Here is a 27,924-nt window from a genome sequence, read left to right as displayed (position 1 = left end):
GTCTCTCCTCATATGTCAGTCCTGCCATCCCGGGAATCAGTTTGGTGAACCTTCGCTGCACTCCCTCAATAGCAAGAACATCCTTCCTCAGGTTAGGAGACCAAAACTGAACACAATATTCCAGGTGAGGCCTCAGCAAGGCCCTGTACAAATGCAGTAAGACCTCCCTGCTCCTATACTCAAATCCCCTAGCTTTGAAGGCCAACATGCCATTTGCCTTCTTCACCGCCTGCTGTACCTGCATGCCAACTTTCAATGACTGATGCACCATGACACCCAGGCCTCGTTGCACCTCCCCTTTTCCTAATCTGCTGCCATTCAGATAATATTCTGCCTTCGTGTTTTTGCCACCAAAGTGGATAACCACACATTTATCCACATTATACTGCATCTGCCATGCATTTGCCCACTCACCTAACCTGTCCAAGTCATCCTACAGCCTCTTAGCATCCTGCTCACAGCTCACCCCGCCACCCAGCTTAGTGTCATCTGCAAACTTGGCGATATTACACTCAATTCCTTCATCTAAATCAATGATGTATATTGTAAATAGCTGGGGTCCCAGCACTTTATCCCGACTCTCTGCTTCCTCTCTGCCAACCAGTTCTCTATCCACATCAGTACATTACCCCCAATACCATGTGCTTTAATTTTGCACACCAATCTCTTGTGTGGGACCTTGTCAAAAGCCTTTTGAAAATCCAAATACACCACATCCACTGGTTCTCCCTTGTCCACTCTACTAGTTACATCCTCAAAAAATTCTAGAAGATTTGTCAAGCATGATTTCCCTTTCACAAATCCATGCCGACTTGAACCGATCCTGTCACTGCTTTCCAAATGCGCGGCTATTTCATTTTTAATAATTGAGAACATAAGAAATAGGAGCAGGAATAGGCCATTTGGCCCATCGAGCCTGCTCCGCCATTCAAGAAGATTATGGCTGATCTTCGACCTCAATTCCACCTTCCCGCACTATCCCCATATCCCTTAATTCTCAAAAATTTATCGACCTCGGTCTTGAATATATTCAATGACTGAGCAGCCACAGTTCTCTGGGGTAGAGAAGTCCAAAGATACACAATCATTTAAGTGAAGAAATTTCGCCTCATCTCAGTCCTAAATGGCTGACCCCTTATTCTTAGACTGTTCTAGATTTCCCAGCCAGGGAAAACATTTTCTCAGCACTAACCTGTCTAGCCCCTTAAGAATGTTATATGTTTCAATTAGATCACCTCTCATTCTTCTCATCGTCATCGGCAGTCCCTCAGAATCGAGGAAGACTTGCTTCCACTGCTGAAGTGAGTTCTTTGGTGGCTGAACAGTCCAATACGAGAGCCACAGACTCTGTCACAGGTGGGCCAGATAGTCGTTGAGGGAAGGGGTGGGTGGGACTGGTTTGCCGCACGCTCTTTCCGCTGCCCACGCTTGAGTTCTGCACGCTCTCGGCATTGAGACTCGAGGTGCTAAGCACCCTTCCGGATGCACTTTCTCCACTTAGGGCAGTCTTTGGCCAGGAATTCGCAGGTGTCAGTGGGGATGTCGCACTTTATCAGGGAGGCCTTGAGGGTGTCCTTGTAACATTTCCTCTGCCCACCTTTGGCTCGTTTGCCATGAAGGAGTTCCGAGTAGAGCGCTTGCTTTGGAAGTCTCGTGTCTGGCATGCGAACTATGTGGCCTGCCCAGCGGAGCTGATCGAGTGTGGTCAGTGCTTCAATGCTGGGGATGTTAACCTGGATGAGGACGCTGATGTTGGTGTGCCTGTCCTCCCAGGGGATTTGTAGGATCTTGCGGAGACATCGTTGGTGATATTCCTCCAGAGACATGGTCCACGTCTCTGAGCCATACAGGAGGGCGGGTATTACTACAGCCCTGTAGACCATGAGATTGGTGGCAGTTTTGAGGGCCTGGTCTTCAAATACTCTTTTCCTCAGGTGGCCAAAGGCTGCACTGGCGCACTAGAGGCGGTTTTGGATCTCGTCGTCGATGCCTGCTCTTGTTGATAGAAAGCTCCCGAGATATGGAAAATGGTCCATGTTGTCCAGGGCCGCGCCATGGATCTTGATGACTGAGGGGCAGTGCTGTGCGGCAAGGACAGGCTGGTGGAGGACCTTTGTCTTACAGATGTTTAGCGTAAGGCCCATGCTTTCGTACGCCTCAGTAAATACATCGACTATGTCCTGGAGTTCAGCCTCTGAATGTGCACAGACGCTGGCGTCGTCCGTGTAATGTAGCTCGCTGACCGAGGTTGGGGTGGTCTTGGACCTGGCCTGGAGATGGCGCAGGTTGAACAGGTTCCCACTGGTTCTGTAGTTTAGTTCCACTCCAGCGGAGAGCTTGTTGACTGTGAGGTGGAGCATGGCAGCAAGATAGATTGAGAAGAGGGTTGGGGCGATGACGCAGCCCTGTTTGACCCCGGTCCGGACGTGGATTGGGTCTGTGATGGATCCGTTGGTAAGGATCAAGGCCTACATGTCATCATGGAGCAGGCGGAGGATGGGGACGAACTTTTGGGGGCATCTGAAACAGAGGAGGACGCTCCATAGTGTTGTGTATCTGTAAAGCAGGGAGTGCATCCCCTGAAGTCCCAAGGGATCCCAGCATCCCTTGGGAGCACTGGATATGAGTCAGCCACTAAGGCCTGTACCTGACTCTGGAGTGTCTTAATAAAGATAGAGGTCACTGTTACTTTAACCTCCCTGTGTGCAGTCTCATCTGCGTTAGGAACACAACAACTAGCGACGAGTATACGAATCCAACGCAAAGATGCAGCAAACTGTGGGCATCCTGGAGACGTTCTCGGGGGGTGAGGACTGGGAAGCCTTTGTCGAATGGTTAGACCAGTACTTTGTAGCCAACGAGCTGGATGGAGAAGGAAGTGCTGCAAAAAAGAGAGCGGTCCTCCTCACGGTCTGCGGGGCACCGACCTACAGCCTTCTGGGTCCGGTGAAATCCACAGATAAGTCATATGAGGAGCTGTGTACACTATTTCGGGAGCATCTTAACCCAAGGGAGAGCGTGCTGATGGCGAGGTATCGGTTCTATATGTGCCGGCGATCTGAAGGTCAGGAAGTGGTGAGCTACGTCGCCGAGCTAAGGCGACTTGCAGGACAATGTGAGTTTGACGGCTACCTGGAGCAGGTGCTCAGAGACTTTTTTGTACTGGGCATTGGCCACGAGACCATCCTACGAAAACTTTTGAATACAGAGACACCGACCCTCCGTAAGGCCATTGCGATAGCACAGGCGTTTATGTCTACCAGTGATAACACCAAACAAATCTCTCAGCACACAAGTGCAAGCAATGTTCATAAATTAAATGGAACTGTGTTTGCGAGCAGAAATGTACAGGGCAGAAACCACGAGTCTGCAACTGCCAGCAGGCCTCAGGTGACCCAGAGTCCACAACAAAGGATGAATGCAAGGCAATTCACACCTTGTTGGCGTTGTGGAGGTTTCCATTCAGCCTATACATGCTGCTTCAAAGGGTATGTTTGCAAGAGCTGTGGAACAATGGGGCACCTCCAACAAGCTTACAAACAAGCTGCAAGCTCTGCAAAACCTGCTAAATACCACGTGGCAGAGAAAGATCGGTCCATGGTGGGTCAAAGCAATTTCGAGCCTCAGAGAGAGGAGGCAGATGCTGATGCGGGGTGCACACATTTTCGATGAAATGTCCACCTATAATGCTAAATGTAAAATTGAATGGCTTACCCGTAGCCATGGAACTGGACACTGGCGCTAGCCAATCCATCATGAGTAAAAAGATGTTTGAGAGACTGTGGTGCAACAAGGCATTCAGACCAGCCCTGAGCCTCATCCACATGAAACTGAGAACGTACACCAAAGAGCTCATCGCTGTCCTGGGCAGCGTCCTGGTCAAGATCACCTACGAGGGCACGGTGCATGAACTGCCACTCTGGATTGTCCTGGGTGATGGCCCCACACTGCTTGGAAGGAGCTGGCTGGGCAAAATCCACTGGAACTGGGATGACATCCGAGCGCTATCACATGTCGATGAGGCCTCATGTACCCAGGTTCTTAACAAATTTTCTTCCCTTTTTGAGCCAGGCATTGAAAACCTTTCCGGGGCGAAGGTGCAGATCCACTTGGTCCCAGAGGCACGACCCATTCACCACAAGGCGCGAGCGGTACCTCACATGATGAGGGAGAGAGTGGAAATCGAGCTGGACAGGCTGCAACGCAAGGGCATCAGCTCCCCAGTAGAGTTCAGCGAGTGGGCCAGCCCGATTGTCCCAGTACTCAAAAGTGATGGCACGGTCAGGATTTGCGGCGATTATAACGTACTATTAATCGTCTCTCTTACAGGACCAATAGCCGCTACTTAAGGCAGACGACCTAATTGCGACACTGGCAGGAGGCAAGACGTTCACCAAAGCTCGACCTGACTTCGGCCTACTTGATGCAGGAGCTGGAGGAGTCTTCGAAGGGCCTCACCTGCATCAACATGCACAAGAGACTGTTCATCTACAACAGATGCCCGTTTGGAATTCGGTCGGCTGCAGCGATCTTCCAGAGAAACATGGAGAGCCTACTCAAGTCGGTATCACACATGGTGGTTTTTCAGGACGACATTTTGGTCATGGGTCGGGACACTGTCGAGCACCTACAAAACCTGGAGGAGGTCCTCCAGCGACTGGACCGTGTAGGGCTGCGGCTGAAGAGGTCGAAATGCGGCTTCATGGCAACAGAAGTGGAGTTTTTGGGGAGAAAGATCGTGGCAGACGGCAGTCGGCCCACAGACGCCAAGACAGAGGCTATCAGGAACGTGCCCAGGCCACAGAACGTCACGGAGCTGCGGTCGTTCCTCGGACTCCTCAACTATTTTGGTAACTTCTACCGGGGTTAAGCACCCTCTTAGAGCCCCTACATGTGTTATTGTGTAAAGGTGAGAACTGGGTATGGGGAAAAAAACCAAGTAATTGCTTTTGAGAAAACCAGAAACATTTTATGCTCCAACAAGCTGCTTGTAGTGTATAACCGGTGTAAAAGACTTGTGCTAGCATGTGATGCGTCGTCGTACGGAGTCGGGTGTGTATTACAACAAGCTATCGTTGCGGGGAAGTTGCAACCTGTCGCCTATGCTTCCAGAAGCTTGTCTAAGACCGAGAGGGCCTACAGCATGATTGAGAAAGAGGTATTAGTGTGTGTGTTCGGGGTAAAGAAAATGCATCAGTACCTGTTTGGCCTCAAATTTGAGCTGGAAACCGATCACAAGCCCCTCATATCCCTGTTCACTGAAAACAAGGGGATAAATACTAATGCCTCAGCCCGCATACAAAGGTGGGCACTCGCGCTATCAGCGTATAACTATACCATCCGCCACAGGCCAGGCACCGAGAACTGTGCGAATGCTCTCAGTCAGCTACCATTGCCCACCACGGGGGTGGAAATGGCGCAGCCTGCAAACTTGTTGATGGTGGCGCAGCCCACAGACTTGTTGATGGTCATGGAAGCGTTTGAAAATGATAAATCACCTGTCACGACCCGCCAGATTAGGACTTGGACCAGCCAAGATCCTCTGCTATCTCTAGTAAAAAACTGTGTACTGCATGGGAGCTGGGCCAGCATCCCCGCTGAACTGCAAGAGCTAATCAAGCCGTTCCAACGGCGAAAGGACGAGCTGTCCATTCAGGCAGACTGCCTGTCATGGGGTAACCGCGTAGTGCTACCCAAAAAGGGCAGGGAGGCGTTCATCTGGGATCTCCACAGCACACACCCAGGTATAATAATGATAAAAGCGATAGCCAGATCCCACGTGTGGTGGCCCGGTATCGACTCTGACTTCGAGTCCTGTGTGCGGCAATGCCGCGCGTGCGCTCAGTTGAGCAACGTGCCCAGAGAGGCACCACTAAGTTTGTGGTCCTGGCCCTCTAGACCATGGCCGAGGATCCATGTCGACTATGCGGGCCCGTTTCTCGGTAAAATGGTCCTGGTGGTGGGGGATGCTGTTTCAAAATGGATTGAATGTGAAATAATGTCGGGAAGCACCGCCACCGCCACCATTGAAAGCCTGAGGGACATGTTTGCCATCCACAGCCTGCCTGACATACTGGTCAGTGACAACGGGCCATGTTTCACCAGTGCCGAATTTAAAGAATTCATGACCCGCAATGGGATCAAACATGTCACCTCGCCCCATTTAAACCAGCCTCTAATGGGCAGGCAGAGCGGGCAGTACAAACAATCAGAGCCTAAACGAGTCACAGAAGGTTCACTCCAAACCCACCTGTCCCGAATACTGCTCAGCTACCGCACGAGACCCCAGTCGCTCACAGGAGTGCCCCCGGCTGAGCTACTCATGAAAAGGACACTTAAAACCAGACTCTCGCTGGTTCACCCCAACCTGCATGATCAGGTAGAGAGCAGGCGGCAGCAACAAAATGTAAACGATGGTCGCGCCACTGTGTCAGGGGAAATTGATCTAAATGACCCTGTGGATATGCTAAACTATGGACATGGTCCCAAGTGGATCGCGGGCACGGTGATAGCTAAAGAAGGGAGTAGGGTGTTTGTAGTCAAACTAAACAATGGACAAATTTGCAGAAAGCACCTGGACCAAACGAGGCTGCGGTTCACAGACTGCCCTGAACAACCCACAGCAGACACCAACTTTTTCGAGCCCACAACCCACACCCAAAGGATCAACGACACCACCCCAGACAAGGAAATTGAACCCATCACGCCCAACAACCCAGCAAGGCCAGGCTCACCCAGCAGCCCTGCAGGGCCAGCCCAGCGAGAGCACAGCCAACACACCAGAACAGACAGTTGTACCGAGGCGGTCCACCAGAGAAAGAAAGGCTCCCGACCGCCTCAACTTGTAAATAGTTTTCACTTTGACTTTGGGCAGGGGTGGGTGCAGGGTGATGTTGTGTATCTGTAAAACATGCACTCCCATGTTCCGCCACCAGCATCCCTTGGGAGCACTGTAATATAAGCCGGCCCCTAAGGCCTGTTCCTCACTCTGGAGTGTCTTAATAAAGACTGAGGTCACTGTTACTTTAACCTCCCTGTGTGTAGTCTCATCTGTGTTAGGAACACAGCATGTAGACCCTCGCGGTTGACAGTGTCAAATGCCTTTGTAAGGTCGAAGGCAGCCATGTATAAGGGCTGGCGCTATTCCCTGCATTTTTCCTGCAGCTGTCGCGCTGCAAAAATCATGTCCGTTGTGCCCCGTAGGGGACGAAATCCGCACTGTGACTCTGGGAGGAGTTCCTCCGCCATGGGAAGAAGACAGTTGAGGAGGACTCTAGCGATGACTTTCCCAGTGGCTGATAGCAGGGAGATTCCTCTGTAGTTGCCCCAATCGGACTTGTCCCCTTTTTTAAAGATGGTCACGATTACTGCATCTCGGAGATCCCCCGGCATGCTCTCCTCCCTCCAGATGAGAGAGATGAGGTCGTGTATTCGCGCCAGCAGTGCCTCTCCGCCATACTTCAATGCCTCAGCAGGGATTCCATGCACACCCGTAGCCTTGTTGTTTTTGAGCTGTTTTGTGGCTTTTTCTACCTCGTGCAGTGTTGGGATCTTACTGAGGTGGCGGCGGGTAGCATGCTTCGGGATGGAGTCGAGAACACTCGATTCAAAGGCAGAGTCTCTATTGAGGAGATCTTCAAAGTGCTCCTTCCAGCGGGCCCTGACTGCCTCGGTGTCCTTGATGAGTGTTTCCCCGTTCTTGGCCAGCGGTGGGGTGGGGCCTCGGGTGTTTGGCCCATAGGTGGCCTTGACTTCTTCATTCTTCTACACTCTAGGGAATATAAGGCCTAGTCTACTCAATCTCTCCTCATAGAGGCATGAAGCAATTTCAAGGCTGTAATTAACGTTGGGATGGAGAGAATGGTTATGAATGATACACATTTGAGTGTCATGCTTTATACTATCTTTCGAACACCTTGATTACTATATTCGCAGGTGGTATCTTTCTTAACTATTAAACCATTTTGTTGCTTCTTACCTCTGTTATAGGGTTTGATGCAAGGACTTTATCTTCTACACAGGCCTTGCTGCTGGATTTACTAACAGTGGCGAAGTACCTCATAGCATATCGAGCAGATACGGTCTTCCCTGCACCCGACTCGCCACTTACAATAATAGACTGGTTCCGATTCTTTCTAACATTAGGAGACACAGAAGGAGGACATTATGCAATAGTTCTTCTCAGGTACTTTAATCTGATTTATATATAACTAAAAATAAAGTTACTTTTTACTTTTTGAAGAAGAGTTTCATAAATTAAAGATGGAAACAGCATAAAATATGGCAAACTGGAGCATTAACATTGCAGTCAGACCTGCAAAAAAAAGCTATGTACTTACCTGATGGTCTCGAAGGTTCAGACACTTGAGCTCTTAGGCCTCTACGCGTGGGCCTGTGTAGAGGCCCACGTATCCCAGGGGCGCATGCGGTTCGCAAGCGCCCAACATTTTCAATTAGCTTTAAGATTAGCAATGAATTACTTTATTCTAATCTCATAATAATTGAAGTAATATTATTAAACTTAAAAATTGCACCAGAATGAAATTTTACTTAGTCAATAACTGTCTTCTTTATCATGAAATATCGTTTTTTCTATCGGACTGTTTTTACACCATAGACTGAGCATGAGATTATCAAAAGGTTCCGACAGACTATGATAGAACAAACTAAGGACACTAATTACTCCCTATGTGCAATCAGCAGATAACATACGCGTTTACAAAATAAAAGCGATGCAACCTTCATCGATCCTTTCAATCCTGACAATCTCTATAAATTGTTATGGAAAGTTCAAGAACGTTACAAGCCTCTTGTCACACATATTTACCGAGATGATTCATTATGTCCCGATCACAGTTATTGTGAATAAGACCCCCAGAAATGAGGTAGTTCCAACAAAACACCAGATGCTAACTTGTTTATCGTCTAGGCATATAACTAATTATCTTGGCCCTCTTGTCCTCTTCATATCTCAAGACTATCTTCCCGGCCACTGTCTCAGGCTGAACCAGGCTGTTTGCAACCTTGGTCTCCTATTTGACTCTGAACTCAGCTTCTGACCCCATATCCTCTCAATCATAAAGCCTGCCTACCTCTGTAATATCGCCAGTTTCCCCTCTTGCCTCAGCCCATCTGTGCTGAAACCCTCATCCATGCTTCCGATGCCTCTAGATTTGACTATTCACAATGTGGCGACAAAAATAAATCAACAGGCACGAATCACACTTTTAGCGGAAGCTAAACAGCACAGTTAGCTAATTGTACCCTGCCACATTCAACCCGAAAGCATCCCGATAATGAACAACTTTAAACATTTCCTTATTTCTAGCTACTGTACAAATCCACAAGCCATTTAGAACATAAAAACATAAGAATAAGGAACAGGAGTAGGCCATCTAGCCCCTCGAGCCTGCTCCGCCATTCAACAAGATCATGGCTGATCTGGCCGTGGACTCAGCTCCACTTACTCGCCCGCTCCCCATAACCCTTAATTCCCTTATTGGTTAAAAATCTATCTATCTGTGACTTGAATACATTCAATGAGCTAGCCTCAACTGCTTCCTTGGGCAGATAATTCCACAGATTCACAACCCTCTGGGAGAAGAAATTCCTTCTCAACTCGGTTTTAAATTGGTTCCCCCGTATTTTGAGGCTGTGCCCCCTAGTTCTAGTCTCCCCGACCAGTGGAAACAACCTCTCTGCCTCTATCTTGTCTATCCCTTTCATTATTTTAAATGTTTCTATAAGATCACGCCTCATCCTTCTGAACTCCAACGAGTAAAGACCCAGTCTACTCAATCTATCATCATAAGGTAACCCCCTCATCTCCGGAATCAGCCTCGTGAATCATCTCTGTACCCCCTCCAAAACTAGTTATTCTTCCTTAAGTAAGGTGACCAAAACTGCACGCAGTACTCCAGGTGCGGCCTCACCAATACCCTATGCAGTTGCAGAAGGACCTCCCTGCTTTTGTACTCCATCCCTCTCGCAATGAAGGCCAACATTCCATTCGCCTTCCTGATTACCTGTTGCACCTGCAAACTAACTTTTTGGGATTCATTCCCCCAGATCGGGGGGGCACGGTTTAATGTTTTTTGTTTACTCCCAAAAAGAGTTTCATGCACAAGGACCCCCAGGTCCCTCTGCACCGCAGCATGTTGTAATTTCTCCTCATTCAAATAATATTCGCTTTTACTGTTTTTTTTCCCAAGGTGGATGACCTCACACTTCCCGACATTGTATTCCATCTGCCAAATCTTAGCTCATTCGCTTAACCTATCTAAATCTCTTTGCAGCCTCGCTGTGTCCTCTACACAACCCGCTTTCCCACTAATGTTTGTGTCATCTGCAAATTTTGTTACATTACACTCTGTCCCCTCTTCCAGGTCATCTATGTATATTGTAAACAGTTGTGGTCCCAGCACCGATCCCTGGGGCACACCACTAACCACCGATTTCCAACCCGAAAAGGACCCATTTATCCCGACTCTCTGCTTTCTGTTAGCCAGCCAATTCTCTATCCATGCTAATACATTTCCACTGACTCCGCGTACCTTTATCTTCTGCAGTAACCTTTTGTGTGGCACCTTATCGAATGCCTTTTGAAAATCTAAATACACCACATCCATCGGTACACCTCTATCCACCATGCTCGTTATATCCTCAAAGAATTCCAGTAAATTAGTTAAACATGATTTCCCCTTCATGAATCCATGCTGCGTCTGCTTGATTGCACTATTCCTATCTAGATGTCCCGCTATTTCTTCCTTAAATGATAGTTTCAAGCATTTTTCCCACTACAGATGTTAAACCAACCGGCCTATAGTTACCTGCCTTTTGTCTGCCCCCTTTTTTAAACAGAGGCGTTACATTAGCTGCTTTCCAATCCGCTGGTACCTCCCCAGAGTCCAGAGAATTTTGGTAGATGATAACGAATGCATCTGCTATAACTTCCGCCATCTCTTTTAATACCCTGGGATGCATTTCATCAGGACCAGGGGACTTGTCTACCTTGAGTCCCATTAGCCTGTCCAGCACTACCCCGCTAGTGATAGTGATTGTCTCAAGGTCCTCCCTTCCCACATTCCTGTGACCAGCAATTTCTGGCATGGTTTCTGTGTCTTCCACTGTGAAAACCGAAGCAAAATAATTGTTTAAGGTCTCAGCCATTTCCACATTTCCCATTATTAAATCCCCCTTCTCATCTTCTAAGGGACCAACATTTACTTTAGTCACTCTTTTCCATCTCATATATCTGTAAAAGCTTTTACTATCCGTTTTTATGTTTTGCGCAAGTTTACCTTCGTAATCTATCTTTCCTTTCTTTATTGCTTTCTTAGTCATTCTTTGCTGTCGTTTAAAATTTTCCCAATCTTCTATTTTCCCACTAACCTTGGCCACCTTATACGCATTGGTTTTTAATTTGATACTCTCCTTTATTTCCTTGGTTATCCACGGCTGGTTATCCCTTCTCTTACCGCCCTTCTTTTTCACTGGAATATATTTTTGTTGAGCACTATTAAAGAGCTCCTTAAAAGTCCTCCACTGTTCCTCAATTGTGCCACCGTTTAGTCTGTGTTTCCAGTCTACTTTAGCCAACTCTGCCCTAATCCCACTGTAGTCCTCTTTGTTTAAGCATAGTACGCTCGTTTGAGACACTACTTCCTCACCCTCAATCTGTATTACAAATTCAACCATACTGTGATCACTCATTCCGAGAGGCTCTTTTACTAGGAGATCGTTTATTATTCCTGTCTCATTACACAGGACCAGATCTAAGATAGCTTGCTCCCTTGTAGGTTCTGTAACATACTGTTCTAAGAAACAATCCCGTATGCATTCTATGAATTCCTCCTCCAGGCTACCCCGTGCGATTTGATTTGACCAATCGATATGTAGGTTAAAATCCCCCATGATTACTGCCGTTCCTTTTTCACATACCTCCATTATTCCCTTGATTATTGCCCACCCCACCGTGAAGTTATTATTTGGGGGCCTATAAACTATGCCCACCAGTGACTTTTTCCCCTTACTATCTCTAATCTCCACCCACAATGATTCAACATTTTGTTCATTAGAGCCAATATCGTCTCTCACAACTGCCCTGATATCATCCTTTATTAACAGAGCTACCCCACCTCCTTTCCCTTCTTGTCTATCTTTCCGAATCGTCAGATAACCCTGTATGTTTAATTCCCAGTCTTGGCCCCCCTGCAACCACGTTTCTGTAATGGCCACCAAATCATACCCATTTGTAATGATTTGTGCCATTTATATGTAAAAAGAAAGCAAAAAACCTGAATCATTTGAGATTAAATCAAATCCTAACCTTACATATATATGTATACACAACTAGGGTATCTTACAATATAGGGCGCAGAGTTTTGGACGAAGAGGTTTATGGAGGGTGGAAGATGGGATACCAGCCAGAAGAGCATAAGGAATAGTCAAATCTAGAGGCATCGGAAGCATGGATGAGGGTTTCAGCACAGATGGGCTGAGGCAAGAGGGGAAACTGGTGATATTACAGAGGTGGAAGTAAGCAGGCTTTATGATTGAGAGGATATGGGGTCAGAAGCCGAGTTCAGAGTCAAATAGGAGACCAAGGTTGCAAACAGCCTGGTTCAGCCTGAGACAGTGGCCGGGAAGAGGGATGGAATCGGTGACTAGGGAATGGAGTTTGTGGCAAAAGACAATGGTTTCAGTCCTCCCAATGTTAGAGAAAATTTTAGCTCATCCAGGACTTTATTTTGGACAAGCATTCTGGCAACAGAGACAGTAGAGGGGTCGAGAGAGTTGGTGGTGAGGTAGAAGCTGGGTGCCATCAGTATACATATGGAACTTGATGTGTTTTCTACATGCTGCCCCACAGTGACATCATTAGATGAGGAATAGGATGGGGCCAAGGATAGATTCTTGGGGGACTCCAGAGGCAACATTGCAGGGGCAGAAAGAGAAGCATTGCAAGAGATTCTCTGGTTACTACGGGATTGGTAAGAGTGGAAGCAGGGAAGGGCAGTCCCACTCGGCAGGCCAGTGGAGGAAAGGCATTACAGGAGGCTGGTGTGGTTAAGCATGTCAAAGGCTGCAGACAGCTTGGTGGGGAAGTAAAAATCATACTGGGCCATAATTTGTGGTCCCTAGGGGCCGCGCAAGTTCTGAGTTTCGGCATGCAAAGCGCATGCACTAAAACCCGGAACTTGCAACCTGTCAATCTTAACAGATCGCATGAATTCCCCCGCAAAAGGGTCTCCGCGGACGAAAAGTTGGGTTGTTTGCCTAGCCTCTGCCCAGCGAATGCCCTTGACATTCTTACGTCTGGTAAAAGCGAACCACATGCGCCCCTGGGATACGTGGACCTGCGTAGAGGCCTAAGAGTTCAAGTTTCCGAACCTCCGGGACCATCAGGTCAGTACGTAGATTTTTTTTGCAGGTCGGAGGCATCTGCTCGTAGGAAGCCTCTGACTGCAATTTCAGGCCCAATATGTAGCTAACTTCCAAAAGATGAGGACTGTGACACAGTGAAAATGAGACTCATCACACGAGATGTAGCAGTCTGTTAAAAGTATTATAAATTAATTTTTGTTTGTTGCTTATAACCAGGATTTTAATTTAATTGTACCACTATTCCTTTTGATAGTGAAATGTATATGATATTAATGGAATATATGCTGCCAAATTGCAATTTTATGCAACAAATTATATGTGAAACCATTGCTCGCAGACATGTATCCGTCACTTATATTGAACCAATGGGTTGAGAAAATTGACCTGGCCATTTGTTTGTAAGCTTCTTCAGCCACTGCAAAGATATGAGGATCCATATCGCCCATATTCTGCCCACTGTAGGCATGGATGATGGCATCTCCATAGATTGGTACCTCTTTGTATGGGTTAATAGCCACAAGAATAATACCTTAAAAGCAATCAGAGACAATGGTTATCATTAGCTAAAGCAATTAGAGTTAAGTCCAAATTTCCATAAAGGTGTGTTGTGGCTTTACTTCTTACCACAATAAGTGTAGATGAGTTTGGAATCCACAAAGCGCACTTTGAGGTTATGCATAACCGCAGGCTCATGCAGATAGCTGAGCGCCGTGAGGTCATTTTCACCCACAAGTATATCAGGGTTCCGTAGAGGTGGTAGACGTGTCTTGATTGGATCAACTGGAAATTCCAATTCCTAAAATGTTCCAATTAAATGAGAAAGAGAGAGTGTGTGGCATATAACTTTCAAATGTACTTGCAACTATTGAACACTGAAGTAGATTAGGCTGCCCTACAATGGCAGAAGAAATATATTGTGAAACCAGTTACTTTGACAGCATGAACTATGGGAATGCATTAAAAAAGTTTTATTAGTTTTATTAGACCAATTTTGGCCATGACTTGCATCACTTTTTTTGGAGTAAATTGTTTTTTCTGGTGTAAGTTAAAAAAAATGCCATTTTCTCCCCAAAATTTGCTCCAGAGTTAGTCAGTTAGGTACGATTTTTTTTAGTTCCAATTTTTCTTTTCAAAAGGGGGCGTTCCCAGACACTTACGCCAGTTTTGGCCATTTATGCCACTTTAGCCAACTGAAACTTACTCCAAATCCACTTAGGTCAGCGTATGTGGCCAGCTCTGAAAAACCTTGCGGGCAGTTAACAAATCCCTGCAGGTTAGTACATTGAAAGCACCAAGACTTACAAAGCACTAAATCACAAAAAGTAATAAGCAATCAATCAATCAATAACAAATAAAAGTCCTACATTTATGCCAGAATCAAGTATTTTTTTAAAGTCCCCCCCCCCGCCCCCATCAAAACACTCTTTCTCCCCCCGCCCCCCCCATCAAAACATTCTTTCTCCCCCCGACGCCCCTCCCCCCCACCGCAAACACTCTTTCTCCCCCCCTCCCGCAAATCTCTCCTCCTCCTCCCCCTCCTCCTCCTCCCCCCCCCCCCCCCCCGCAATCAACTCTCAAGTACAACCATCAATGAATAAAAAATAAAACTGAAGTCCTACCTCGGCCTGGGAAGACAGCGGGCCGGCCGGCCGGTGCAGGAGGGCCACTCGGCCGGGGATAGGGCGCAGTGAGATCGGGGCTGCGAGCATCGGGTCCTGCTCACAGCGCACAGGACATGCTGGGAGGGCAGGAGCATGCGCGCTGGCCTGTTGCTCCGCCCGCCACGCCACGCTGGGACTCCGGGGACTCGGAAGAGCGGCAAAGATAGGACGACTTTTTTCCGGCGCCGTTTCCAGCGCGCAAAGTCGGCGCGCACTTCAGGTAAGTGCGCCGAAAAAAGGTGTTGGGCAAAATTGAGCCCAATATCCTACTTGACAGATGATGAATGTATAATTTTTAAGCCATAAAAGCAGATAATTGCTGAATAATAATATTCAGTCACTAGATATTTGTGAGTAATGGCCATATAATTTATTTTACTTATTTTAATCGTCTTTTGCATGTCACAAACATCCCCTAAGCAGCAATAGTATTGTACGAGCAACATTTATATCAGACGAAAATTTGGCTTCCAGGAACTCTATCATTGCAGTGGGTACACACAGACAAATCCATGTATAAAAAAATTATAGGAGCCATTTATAATGTAAGTGATTACAATGAAGTAAGGGAATAAAAGATTAATTTCTCAATGAATGGAACAGTAATTAATCTTTCTAATGAGTTAATAAGTTATAAAAAAATCAAAAATATTTCCAATTAGCAATGCTAGCATTACTTGGAGCACTGACATTCAAATTAAACAAAGCAGTTCACATCAAGTTGTGCTCTTGGACACATCAATTAGAAACAAAAAAATGTGAACAATGTTTCCTCCTACATTGTCTATCCATGTGAAGAACTTAAGTTAAATAAGGTAGAGCAAGAAAGAGGAAGAACTGGTTTGACTGGTAACTGCATATTTGGGCATTTGATAAAATGCTGTACGCGGTTTGAACTTATGAATTATACTGCCTGTTAAATGATCAGACATTGCTTCAATGTTTTTGGAATATTTTAAGCTTAAATTACAAACAGTAAACTGATTGAAAACAAAAAAATGCTGGAAATCTGAGCAGGTCAAGCAGCATCTGTGGAGAGAAACAGAGTTAACGTTTCAGATCTGTGACCCTTTGTGTGAACTGCTTTTGTATTAGTAAACTGAGTGATGTATCTGCATCTACTGTCTAACTTGCTTTGTGAAGTCATTTAGAAGAAACACTAAACTGATGCTAAATAAAAATCATACTGGAATAGGTGTTGATCGTTTTCCTTAATAAATAGTCAGGTATTAGAATCACCGAATCATAGAATGGTTACAGCACGGAACAAGCTCATTCGGCCCATCGGGCCCGTGCCAGCTCTCTGCAAGAGCACCTCAGCTAGTCCCACTCCTCCGGCCCTTCCCCGTAGCCCAGCATTTTTTTTTTCCTTTCAGGTATTTATCCATCTCCTTTTTGAATGCCACGATTGAGTGTTCCTCCAACACCCTTTCAGGCAGTGCATTCCAGATCTTAACCACACGCTGTGTAAAAATTTTTTTCTTATGTCGCGCCTTTGGTTCTTTTGTCAATCACCTTAAATCTGTGTCTTCTGGTTCTCGACCCTTCTGCCGATGGGAACAGTTTCTCTCTACTCTGTCTCGGCCCCCCATGAGTTTGAACACCTCGATCAAATCTTCTCTCAATCTTCTCTGCTCTAAGGAGAACAACCCAGCTTCTCCAGTCTATCCACATAACTGAAGTCCCTCATTCCTGGAATCATTCTCATAAATCTTTTCTGCACCCTCTCCAAGGCCTTCATATCCTTCCTGAGATGCGGTGCCCAGAATTGGACACAATGGGCTCAATTTTCCCCAAGCCCATTTTCTGGTGTATTGCCAGAGTTACGCCCATTTTTCTCGGCCAGAAATGCGTCAGAAATAATTAGCCAAAGTTTTCCCGATGTACAATTCGAATTTGGCACCGTGCAGTGTGTCCCAGCGCCTCAGGGGGTGGAGCCTGCTGTCTGCGCTGAAAAACGATGCCACACCTTCTGCACATGCGCAGGAAAAAAAAAGTTACGTTTTTGACATTGTTGCAATGGACGCGCATGCTCAGTACAGCTTGGATTTGGCAATTGGCTATTTTTAAAGAGCCAGTTGTGTGTGAGAGAACGTTGAGTGTGAGAGCGTTGGAAAAATCGGATCTGCAACAATAAACGATGCAACGCGGTGCAAGGACCAAGAATTTCTTACAGGAAGAAGTGGAGGTCCTAGTAACTGTGATTGAGAACAGATGGCAGGAGCTGGACACCAGCAGAGGTCACATAAAAGTTCCACCCAAAGAAATGAAGAAACGCTGGAACCAAGTTGCAGAAGATTACTGTGCAACGGTGACCAACATAAGATCTGGAGGTCAGTGTAAAAAGAAGTGGCAGGACCTTGGTCAAGTAATTAGGGTAAGTAATATTTTCATTTATTCAATGCAATTGCGACTGTAAATGTGACCATCTGTATATTCCACCCAGCAGGAGGACACCCTCTTTAAAAAGTTATGTTTTCATATCTTTGCAGAGGAAGGTGGCACATAATAAAAGGGAAAGAACTCGAACAGGAGGAGGCCCGGCAAATCTGTACCCACTGACACCCTTGGAAAAGAGGATCACTGCCTTGATGGGTCCTGCCTGGGAAAAAGCAATCAGTACTGCACAAACTGGACCCACACACGAGAGAGAGGGTAAGTCTTGCAAATTCATCGTGGTCCTTCAAATCAATCTGCTGCCTGGCCTGCGATGTGTGAGTCTACTCATGCCACCCATCCTGCCCCCGACTCTGCTGCTAACCAGTTGACTATTCTGTTATATTTTGCAGAACTTGAGGCCAACCCTGAGGATGCAGAAGAAGATTCAGACGCGGACGAGCCTGAAGAGGATAACATCTTCCAATCCATCCATGGGAGTGAGGGGGAGGGGATGGAACTGGATGAAGCTCTGACTATTGTACTGACTTTGGAGGAGGTGCCGCTCATGGAGGTGACAGCTCCTTCAGTGACTAGTGGTTTGAATGTTGTTGGGACACTCCATGGTTTCACACCTTCCGAGGTTGCGGGTCCCAGTGGTGTGGTGCAGCGAGGCACACCCAGGGCCCCACCGTCCCAGGCTGTGGGTCCCAGTGTTGTGGTGTGAGCCAACCTGTGGGGAGGAGGGGAAGGAGAGCTCGACCGCACTCTCCTGAGGTGCAGGATCAAACAGATGTGGTTCAGATGATGTCATTGAGTGCGGAGAGCATTGGCCTTACCCGATCACTCCTGGGGTGAGTGACGAGGTAGCGGGACTGTCGGGAGAAGTAACAGCAATGGCACGAGAAATGGAAATGATATCCAGGACCATCAGTGAGGGAATAGTGGCCATGAGGGAGGGAATGTCAGACGTAGTGCAAACCAGGTCACTGACCATGAGGGAGGGAATGTTGTAGGTCATTGAGACACTGTCAGGGCGCATGAGGGACGGCATGTTGGAGTTAGCTGCTGCAATAAGGGAACACGCGCAGACCCCGCGCCCATTGACAGAATCAACTGTCACTCCCACTCCAATCCCCACACCAGCCTCTGACGAGCCCCATGAGATGTCTGCTCTCCTCAAATTCTGCCCTCTTGAGCATCCCCATTTATAACTGCTGAACCATTGGTGGCTGTGCCTTCAGCTGCCTAGGCCCTAAACTCTAGACCTCCCTCCCTAAACCTCTCTGCCTCTCTTTTCTCCTTTAAGACGCTTCTTAAAACCTCCCTCTTTACCCAAGCTTTTGGTCATCTGACGTAATTTCTTCTTATGTGGCTTGGTGTCAAATTTATCTGTTTTGTCTTATAACTGTGCTGTGAAGTGCCTTGGGACATTTTACTACATTAAAGGAGCCATATAAATAAAAGTTGTTGTTGTTGTTGTTAATCATATCGATTACGAATACAGCAGGTGACAAACGTACATTTTATACCCAGTGTGGTTTTACTCGAAGCAATTACTTCCCCTTTTTATTTTATTGATAAAGTTGTGGTTTTACACATATAGTTAGATTTGCATTCTTATCTCACATGGCATTTGCAGTATATAGATATGACTTAATTTAATTAGCTGGCACAGCTTTAAATCTTTGGTGATATTTTGTACCAGGTTGGGGCAGAGGAAGGAAGGACAGTTTTGATGACTGATGTTCCACAGGTGTGGTGTCTGAGTTGCTGCATTTTCTTGTTGAGGTGGGGAGAGAGATTTTGGCTGGGTATAGCTACTGTCTCGTTCCTCTTCTCACGTGAGCCAGCCATTCCTATACTGTATATGGATAACACACAAGCAATTCACTATTGTGTAGAAGCCTTTCAGTTTTTCCAGAAATAAGGTTGCAATTTTTACATTAAGACTTTTGTGATGTTGCTTTCTTCTTAATTGATTTAAGAGCTATTCAGCATTTTGTGGAGTGATAAAACTAAGCAATTTGTCATTATGTCAAGATGCTGATTACATGATTAATGAGCACAGTTAATATCAAACTCAATATATAAAATTAAATTAACTACGCACCAACTTCATTTGGATAAAGGCGGATGCAAGTTCACCGTACAAAAATGTCAATCTGCCACTCCACACCTCCCCCATTAAGACAACTGTTTTATAGAAATCAAAACATCCCAAAATGCTTCATACAATTAATTATTTTTGGAGTTCAGTGACGGTTTAGTAACTAGTGGACCTCGCGTGGCATTACTCATGGAGAGTTGGAAGAAGCACAGTCTTATATTGACAGATGCCTTACACTATGTATACAATATTTTATAATATAGTTGAGCTCCTATAATGATGCATTAAAAAATATCTTCCAATAACCGCCTTTTCCTATTCCTTTATCCTGTTGTGTTGCTCTCTCTCTTTGTCTATTGATGTTTACATACTTTTCTAATTACAGTGTCCACACCGCTCTTTTTCATTCTATTTTTGTCATAGTCTTTCTGTATGTCTCTCCCCTATCTGTTCTGTCTTTCTTTTATATGTCTCCATTTCCTTTGTGACTCTTGTACATGCTCCTTTACTGGTGTATTCAATATCAGTGCTGTGCCTCTTTTAAGGCCCAAGGTATACAGACAGATAGAAGGAAACGTTTACTAGGGTGGGCAGGGGCGAGGGTGAGGGGGGGTTTGTCATAGGGGTGCTGTTAAAAGAGAATATGGGCCTGAGGTTCAGGTCAGGACAGGAGGGACGGATGGAGGGGACTACAGATGGGGAAAAAACAACAGGTTGGGTGGGAGCAAGGGAGACAACCAGCAGAGAAAGGCTAGCTGGATTTGGGAACAATTGTTGTGGATTGTTGGGGCATTCGAAAATTTACCTCAGAAGGTTCAAAAGTTCATGTTCTAGTTTATTTTGAAATCATTGGAATAAACACATTCATAATTTTTATTATAGCCTGAGAAAAGACACTTAAAGTTGCTGCATGTTACCCGAGTCATACTGATGCATGACGGAGGATGCTACACACATTCATACACCCAGACTGCAGCTGTTGGGAAGTCCAGGCACAGATGCTTACCAGGATTATTGGCCCTGAATTCACAGTCCCTTCGGGCACGTATGAGATGTGCACATGCCCGTAGGAGCCCCACAAGTTCCGGGTTTAGGCATGCGAAGCCTTGAGCAAATCTATGCTGGCTTTCCTTAATTAACCCACACCTGTCCAAGTGGCTGTTAATTTTGTCCCTGATTATTGTTTCTAAAAGTTTCCCCACTATCGAGGTTAAACTGGCCAGCTGATAGTTGCTAGGGTTATCGTTACACCCTTTTTTGAACAAGGGTGTAACATTTACAGTTCTCCAGTCTGCTGGCACCTCCCCTGTTTCTAAGAAAGATTTGGAAGATTCTGAATTCCCTCTTTGATTTAGAAACATAGAAACATAGAAAATAGGTGCAGGAGTAGGCCATTCGGCCCTTCGAGCCTGCACCGCCATTCAATGAGTTCATGGCTGAACATGCAACTTCAGTACCCCATTCCTGCTTTCTCGCCATACCCCTTGATTCCCCTAGTAGTAAGGACTCTGAGGGCAACGGAGGCCATCGCCCGTCCCTTTCTTGGTGTCTATCTTCTATTTATGACCTCTAGTTTTGCTCTTCCCCACAAGTGAAAATCTTCCTTCTGCGGCGGTCCCTCGAATCAAGGATGACTTGCTTCCACGCCAAAAAGGGATGATTTCAATGAGTTCACAGGTGTTTCAATGAAGGACCTAATATTCCAGGTCCCGAACTGCAAATTGAAGGGTGGAAGTTGCCTGTGCGTGGATTTTTTTTTTTAACGTGTGGTGACCGTTGCACACCAGCCACCACACGGGCTTGACAGAGCTAGGTCTTGGTCCGATGGCGAGGGTTAACCAAAACAACCGGAGACCAGCTCTGCTGCACGGTCCTAGTGCGCACACATATCGCAGTGTGGGCTGGCCTGTGCTATCCCTTGGCCTACACCTCTTCTGGGCCCTGAACTCCCGCCTTTCCTGGGCCCTGGTCACATCGCTCCACCATCACTCGCCGCTCCTTTGCCCCGACCTCGCCGCTCCTGCTGCACCTGCTCACGCTCCAATCACCGACCTGGACCTTGGTGACGTCCAATCCAGTCACCCTCTTCATGTGGAAATACTCTCACTGTGGCTACTCTGTCAAATCCTTTCAGAATTTTAAGTCTATTAGGTCACCCCTCAGCTGAAGAGACCCAGCCTGTTCATACTTTGAGTTTAATCAGCATTTGAGTGCTAAACATGCAGGTGTCTGCAGGTGCGATATCGCCGCAAGATCCTGCAAATCCCCTGGGAGGACAGGCGCACGAACGTCAGTGTCCTCAACCAGGCCAACATCCCCAGTATTGAAGCACTGACCACACTCGATCAGCTTCGCTGGGCAGGCCACATAGTTCGCATGCCAGATACGAGACTCCCTAAGCAAATGCTTTATGCGGAGCTCCTTCATGGTAAACGAGCCAAAGGAGGACAGCGGAAACGTTATAAGGACGCCCTCAAAGCCTCACTGGTAAAGTGTGACATCACCACTGACACCTGGGAGACCCTGGCCGCAGACCGCCCGAGGTGGAGAAAGTCCATCCGGGAGGGTGTTGAGCTCTGAGTCTCAACGCAAAGAGCATGAAGAAGCCAAGCGCAGGCAGCGGAAGGAGCGCGACAAACCAGCCCCACCGACCCCTTCCCTCGACGAATGTCTGTCCCACCTGTAACAGGGTCTGTGGCTCTCGTATTGGACTGTTCAGCCATCAAAGAACTCACTTTGGGAGTGGAAGCAAGTCTTCCTCGATTCCGAGGGACTGCCTATGATGATGATGATGTCTGCTTTAATGCCTCCAGGCAAATTCAAATTATGGTACTCAGCAATTAGGCCCAAAATTATGCGCTAAAACCAGACTTTCAAACAGGTGTGCTTTATTAGCACCTTTTTCCACCCTATCAAAATAACCCCCATAGCCTCTATCTAACCATTACTTTTGTTAAAATATTCAATGTTCTAATAACCACACGTGAGAAAAAAATCCTCGAATGAAAAAAGTTTTCCTGCATTACAACAGTGATTACACTTCAAAAGTACTTAATTGGCTGTAAAGCGCTTTGAGACGTTCGGTGGTTGTGAAAGGCGCTATACAATTGTAAGTCTTTCTTTTAAATGCTAATCTACCAACAGCACCAAAATAGATTAACTTATTATTTATCTCATTCCTATTTGTGGGGTCTTTTATATGCAAATTAGATACAATGTTTGCCAACATACCAGTGACTACACTTCAAAATAATTAATTGGTTGTGAAGGACTTCGCGATATCCTGATGATTTGAAAGGCTACAATTGTTACAAGTTTTACAATTCCCCCATGGACTCGCTCTTCCCTTTCTCTGTAACCTTCTCCGGATGGTCTTTTTTTACCTTGTGCAGGGCTGGGGTTTTGCTGAGATGGTGGCGGGTAGCGTGCTGCGGGATGGAGTCGAGGACACTCGTGTCGAAGGCAAAGTCTCGGTTCAGGAGATCTTCGAAGTGTTCCTTCCAGCGGGCCCTGACCGCCTCGGTGTCCCTAATGAGTGCCTCTCCGTTCTTGGCCAGCAGTGGGGTGGGGGGCCTTGAATGCTTGGGCCGTAGGTGGACTTAACTGCGGTGAAGAACCCTTACACGTCATGGCTGTCGGCCAGCTGCTGGATCTCCTGTACTTTCTCCACCCACCATTTATTCTTTAGGTCGCAGATTTTTTTGTTGGACCTCGGCCTTCAGCCGCCTGTAAAGCTGCTTTGCTGCTCCGAATTGGGGTGCTGCTTTAAATTCAGAAACGCCTTGTGCTTGCAGCTTATTAGCTCCTGGATCTCCTGGTCATTCTCATCAAACCAGTCTTGGTGTTTCCTAGTTGAGTGACCGAGCGTCTCTTCGCAGGCGCTGGTTTGGTGGCCTGGAGGGCAGACCAGGCGCTGTGGACCACATTGTCCGCATGCAGGACACGAGACTCCTTAAGCAGGAACTCTACTTGGAACTCCTACACTGCAAGCGAGCCCCAGGTGGGCAGAGGAAACATTTCAAGGACACCCTCAAAGCCTCCTTGATAAAGTGCAACATTCCCACCGGCACCTGGGAGTCTCTGGCCAAAGACCACGCAAAGTGGAGGAAGAGCATCGGGGAGGGCGTCGAGCACCTCGAGTCTCGTTGTCAAGTGCATGCAGAAATCAAGCGCAGTCAGTGGAAGGAGCGTGCGGCAAAACAGACTCCCCTTCAACCACTGTCTGCTCCACCTGTTACAGAGACTATGGAGTTGCTCCTGTTTTTTTGGAGCAACTGGTTTAGAATGGAGTATCTTAGAAAGTGCAATTCTCGGCATTTAGTTTGCTCCAGTTCTAGTCAGTTAGAACAGTTTCAGTTTGGAACAGATTTTTTTTTCAAAAGGGGGCGTGTCCGGCCACTTACGCCCGTTTTGAAAGTTTAGGCAGTGAAAACTTACTCCAAACTAACTTAGAATGTAGTAAGTGTAGATTTTTGTATGCTCAGAAAAACCTTGCCTACACTTAGAAAATCAGGCGTAGGTTACAAATCAGGCGTAGGGAATCGGAGTGGGGAGGGGGGGTTTAAACATTAAACACTAGGGAGGGGGGAGAGAGGAGATGGAGGGAGAGGGAGGGGGGGGAGAGGAGAGGGGGGAGGGGGAGAGGAGAGGGAGGGAGGGGGGGTGGGAGAGGGAGGGAGAGGAAGGGGGGGAGAGGAGAGGGAGGGGAGGGGGAAGAGGGAGGGGGAGGGGGAGGGGGGAGAGGGAGGGAGGTAGGGGTGGGGGAGAGGAGAGGGAGGAGGGGGAGAGGAGAGGGAGGGAGAGGGGGTGGGAGAGGGAGGGATGGAGGGGGAGAGGAGCGGGAGGGAGGGGGAGGGGAGAGGAAAGGGGGTGGGGGGGAAGAGGAGAGGGAGGGAGGCTGAACGGGCCCGGCTGACGTGAAGAAGGAGTTAAAGGTAGGTGGCCGGGGGAAGCCAGAGCTTTGGGGGGGGGGGGTTGTCGGAGCGGGAGCGGGGGGGCGGGGGTTCCGTCAGAGCAGGAGCGGGGGGGGGGGGGGGGTGGGTCCGGGAGCGGAGCGGAGCAGGAGCTGGGGGGGGGTCGTCGGAGCAGGAGCTTATGGAGGTCCGTCGGAGCAGGAGCTGGGGGGGGGGGGGGGGGGGGGCGGAGCGGGAGCTGGGGGGGGGTCGTCGGAGCAGGAGCTTATGGAGGTCCATCGGAGCAGGAGCTGGGGAGGGGGGGGTGCGGAGCGGGAGCTGGGAGGGGGTCCGGGGGGTTGAGAGAGCCAGCTGAACAGGGGAGGATGCTGGAGCCAGAGCAGGAGCTGGACGAGGGAGGTGCAGCCTGATCCTCGCAGCCCCAGTGAGGCCATTGGGCCAGGGCTAGGGGCTGCGTGCTTCGGGCCCCTCCCACACAGTTTCGGGCGCCTGGAGCTACTGCACTTGCGTGCCCACTGTAGCGCGCCTGTGCAGACGTCCCCGCACTGATTTCAGCGCAGGGACCTGGCTCCGCCCCTCACAGCTCGTGCTGCGCCGCGCCAGGCTCCAAACGACCTGCAGGGAGCCCGAGAATCTGCAGGTACATTTTAGGCGCACTTTCGGGAGCCAAAAACAGGCGTCCAGGTCGGGGCTGCGCCGTTCTAGCTGTGACCCGAAACCTGGGCCCTATAATTCACGTATTGGACTATACAGTCACCTGAAAACTCACTTTTAGAGTGGAAGCAAGTCTTCCTCGATTTCGAGGGACTGCCTATGCTGATGAACCTCCTCCAGCCTGACAACCCTCCGAGATCTCAGCGCTCCTCCAATTCTTGCCTTTTGTGCATCCCCGATTTTCATAGCTTCTCTAGTGCCGTCAGCTGCCTGGGCCCTAAGCTTTGGAATCCCCCCCCCTGCCCTAAACCTCTCTGCCTTTAAGTCACTCCTCAAAATCTACCACTTTGGCCAAGTTATTAGTTACTTATCCTAATATCTCTATATGTGGCTCGGTGTCAAATTTTGTCTGATAACACTGTTGTGCAGTGCCTTGGGTCATTTTTAGTACGTTAAAGGCACTATATAAATGCAAGTTTTTTTTCTTGAAAGTATCTAATTAGCATATCCATTCTGATAAAGGGTAAATATCCGAAACGACATAACCTGTCTTTTCTTCTTTACAGGTGCTGACCGATTTGCTGTGTGTTTCCAGGATTTACAAGTTTGTTCTTTCTTTACACAATGACGCTCTTATGGGGTTTAATTCCAAAATCTCTATGAGCAATCTTTAATCTAGTTTGAAGTAATTCACACATAACATTTGAGCAATAGTGTAATTATAACTCGTCAGTTTGCAGTTTATAAAAGCTCTTGGCAGCTCAGAACACAGGCGATTAACACTACATTCGCTGTGTTAACAGGACAAAGGGTACAAAGTATACTGGAAGTACTTTGAAAGAAACCTGGCAAGTATACCTCGACCACAACATGTAATATAGTGACATTACTTTTAAAGCAAAACTTAGATATTTTTATATTTATATATATATTAATTTGATATTCAACTATATTTTATAGGGAACCAAAAACATACAATGGAGCTTTGCACTCATACTTCAAGGTTATTATTTGAGGCTCAATAAATGAAAAACAGCTTCCAGGAACTTCATAAATAAAACTGGAATAACATTAGCTACAGCCAACATCGAAGTGTAACCAATTGTGTAAATAGAGTGTTCTATTCCTCTTTATTAGCACAGATGCATGGAACTGGCAGTAGACTGTTGCAAAGTCTAATATAATTACAGCCGATATAGCAAAAATGTGCTTTCTGCATTAACAGTGTACAGCAGGACAAAATGCAAACATGCAATGAGAAAAACTTATTAGTTAAATGATCTTGCAAGCTTTTTTGAAAGTGCGTAAAATAAAATCGGTTATGTTTTTCTTTGTATTGTTTGTCAACTTACAGTGCCATCTTCTAACTGCAGAAGCAGTACGTCACATCCTTTCTTATAGTCCTTGGTGATCTCCGCTGACTGCCACACCTGATCTGGGTCAGGAATCCAAACACTATTGTACTGTGAAACAAGAGTAAATAAAACCATGTTTTTCATTAATGCAACAGACACTCAGCAAATTCCATCTTCTTCTCCTATTATTGTTCAATGTCCACAATCTGCTGTTGCAATGCAACTTGGGTCAATTACTACGTAATGCTATATAAATACAAATTATTGCTAGTGTTTCCCTCTTCCCATGTGAACTAACTAAGTGTGGAGGATGGAAAGTATATCATTACTACAGCTAAAGCTGAGTTATCACCTTGGATTGCGAAGTATTGTGGTAATATTTAGATATAACTTAACCTACAGAGTTCCAACAACTGGGAACCAATCCATTATTTTCCTGTGCATCTTAAGAGCAATTTAAAACTTTACTTCCCAGATGTCTGCCCGATCCATTCACATTAACTCCATGACAATTGCAGGACTGCAGAGTAGCACTGTGTAATCTTAACACTATGTACACCACCCCTATACACTAATACTGCCATTATACTACATATACCACACAGTTATCGGTGTGTTGCTCCTCTGACAGACAAGAGTTTTATTTGCATTCTACTAAGCCAGGAGACAACGCTGCATGTGCGTATTTGTATGTACAGAGTTCTGCTCCCAGTCTGTTAATTTTTAGTGTTAGGAGAGCACAGGCACGTTCTCCTTACATTAAAAAATTCCATATGAAAATTTGAAAAGTACTCCGTGTCAGCTGTGGCTCAGTGGGTAGCACACTCGCCACGGAGTCAGAAGGCTGTGGGTTCAAGTCTCACTCCAGGAACCTGAGTACATAAATCTAGGCTGACACTCCAGTGGAGTGCTGAGGGAGTGCTGCACTGTCAGAGGTGCCGTCTTTCGGATGAGACGTTAAACCGAGGCCCCGTCTACCCTCTCAGGTGGACATAAAAGATCCCATGGCGCTATTTTGAAGAAGAGCAGGGGAGTTATCCCCGGTGTCCTGGCCAATATTTATCCCTCAATCACCGTTTCAAAAAAACAGATTATCCGGTCATTATCACATTGCTGTTTGTGGGAGCTTGCTGTGCAGAAGTTGGCTGCTGCGTTTCCTACATTACAACAGTGACTACACTCCAAAAGTACTTCATTGGCTGTAAAGCGCTTTGAGACATCTGGTGGCCGTGAAAGGCGCTATATAAATGCAAGTTTCTTTTCAAAGCCACTTGGGCACTTTTTGAGATTACTGACTGGTTATAGTCTTTAGTGTACTCAGATTCATTGGCCTGACTCCCAAGTAGTGCCACGACCTCTACTTTTGTTTTGAAGTATACCCAAAACCATTTTGCGTTAGTACAAAAGTAGCAGTATAAGGAAAGCCTAATCCAACCAGGCCATAATTAAGGTTTGTTCTTCGACCGGCT

At 46.9% G+C, this 27,924-nt stretch overlaps 1 protein-coding gene across 1 annotated transcript in view; it reads right to left on the bottom strand.

Annotated features, from left to right (window-relative positions):
* The window catches only part of myo5c (myosin VC), a 97,421-nt gene extending 70,822 nt beyond the window's left edge, over nt 1-26,599 (bottom strand). Inside the window, exons 1-4 of the mRNA XM_070858413.1 lie at nt 26,453-26,599; nt 14,011-14,182; nt 13,771-13,915; nt 7,979-8,135 (exon numbers count right to left, since the gene is read on the bottom strand). Of these exons, the coding sequence (XP_070714514.1) occupies nt 7,979-8,135; nt 13,771-13,915; nt 14,011-14,182; nt 26,453-26,599 (621 nt within the window). The remainder of the gene's footprint in view (nt 1-7,978; nt 8,136-13,770; nt 13,916-14,010; nt 14,183-26,452) is intronic.
* Between the last annotated feature and the right edge of the window lie 1,325 nt (nt 26,600-27,924).

Source organism: Pristiophorus japonicus, chromosome 17, assembly GCF_044704955.1.
Source record: "Pristiophorus japonicus isolate sPriJap1 chromosome 17, sPriJap1.hap1, whole genome shotgun sequence".
NCBI classification, from domain to species: domain Eukaryota; kingdom Metazoa; phylum Chordata; class Chondrichthyes; family Pristiophoridae; genus Pristiophorus; species Pristiophorus japonicus.
This window is presented reverse-complemented; position numbering and strand designations above follow the sequence as displayed.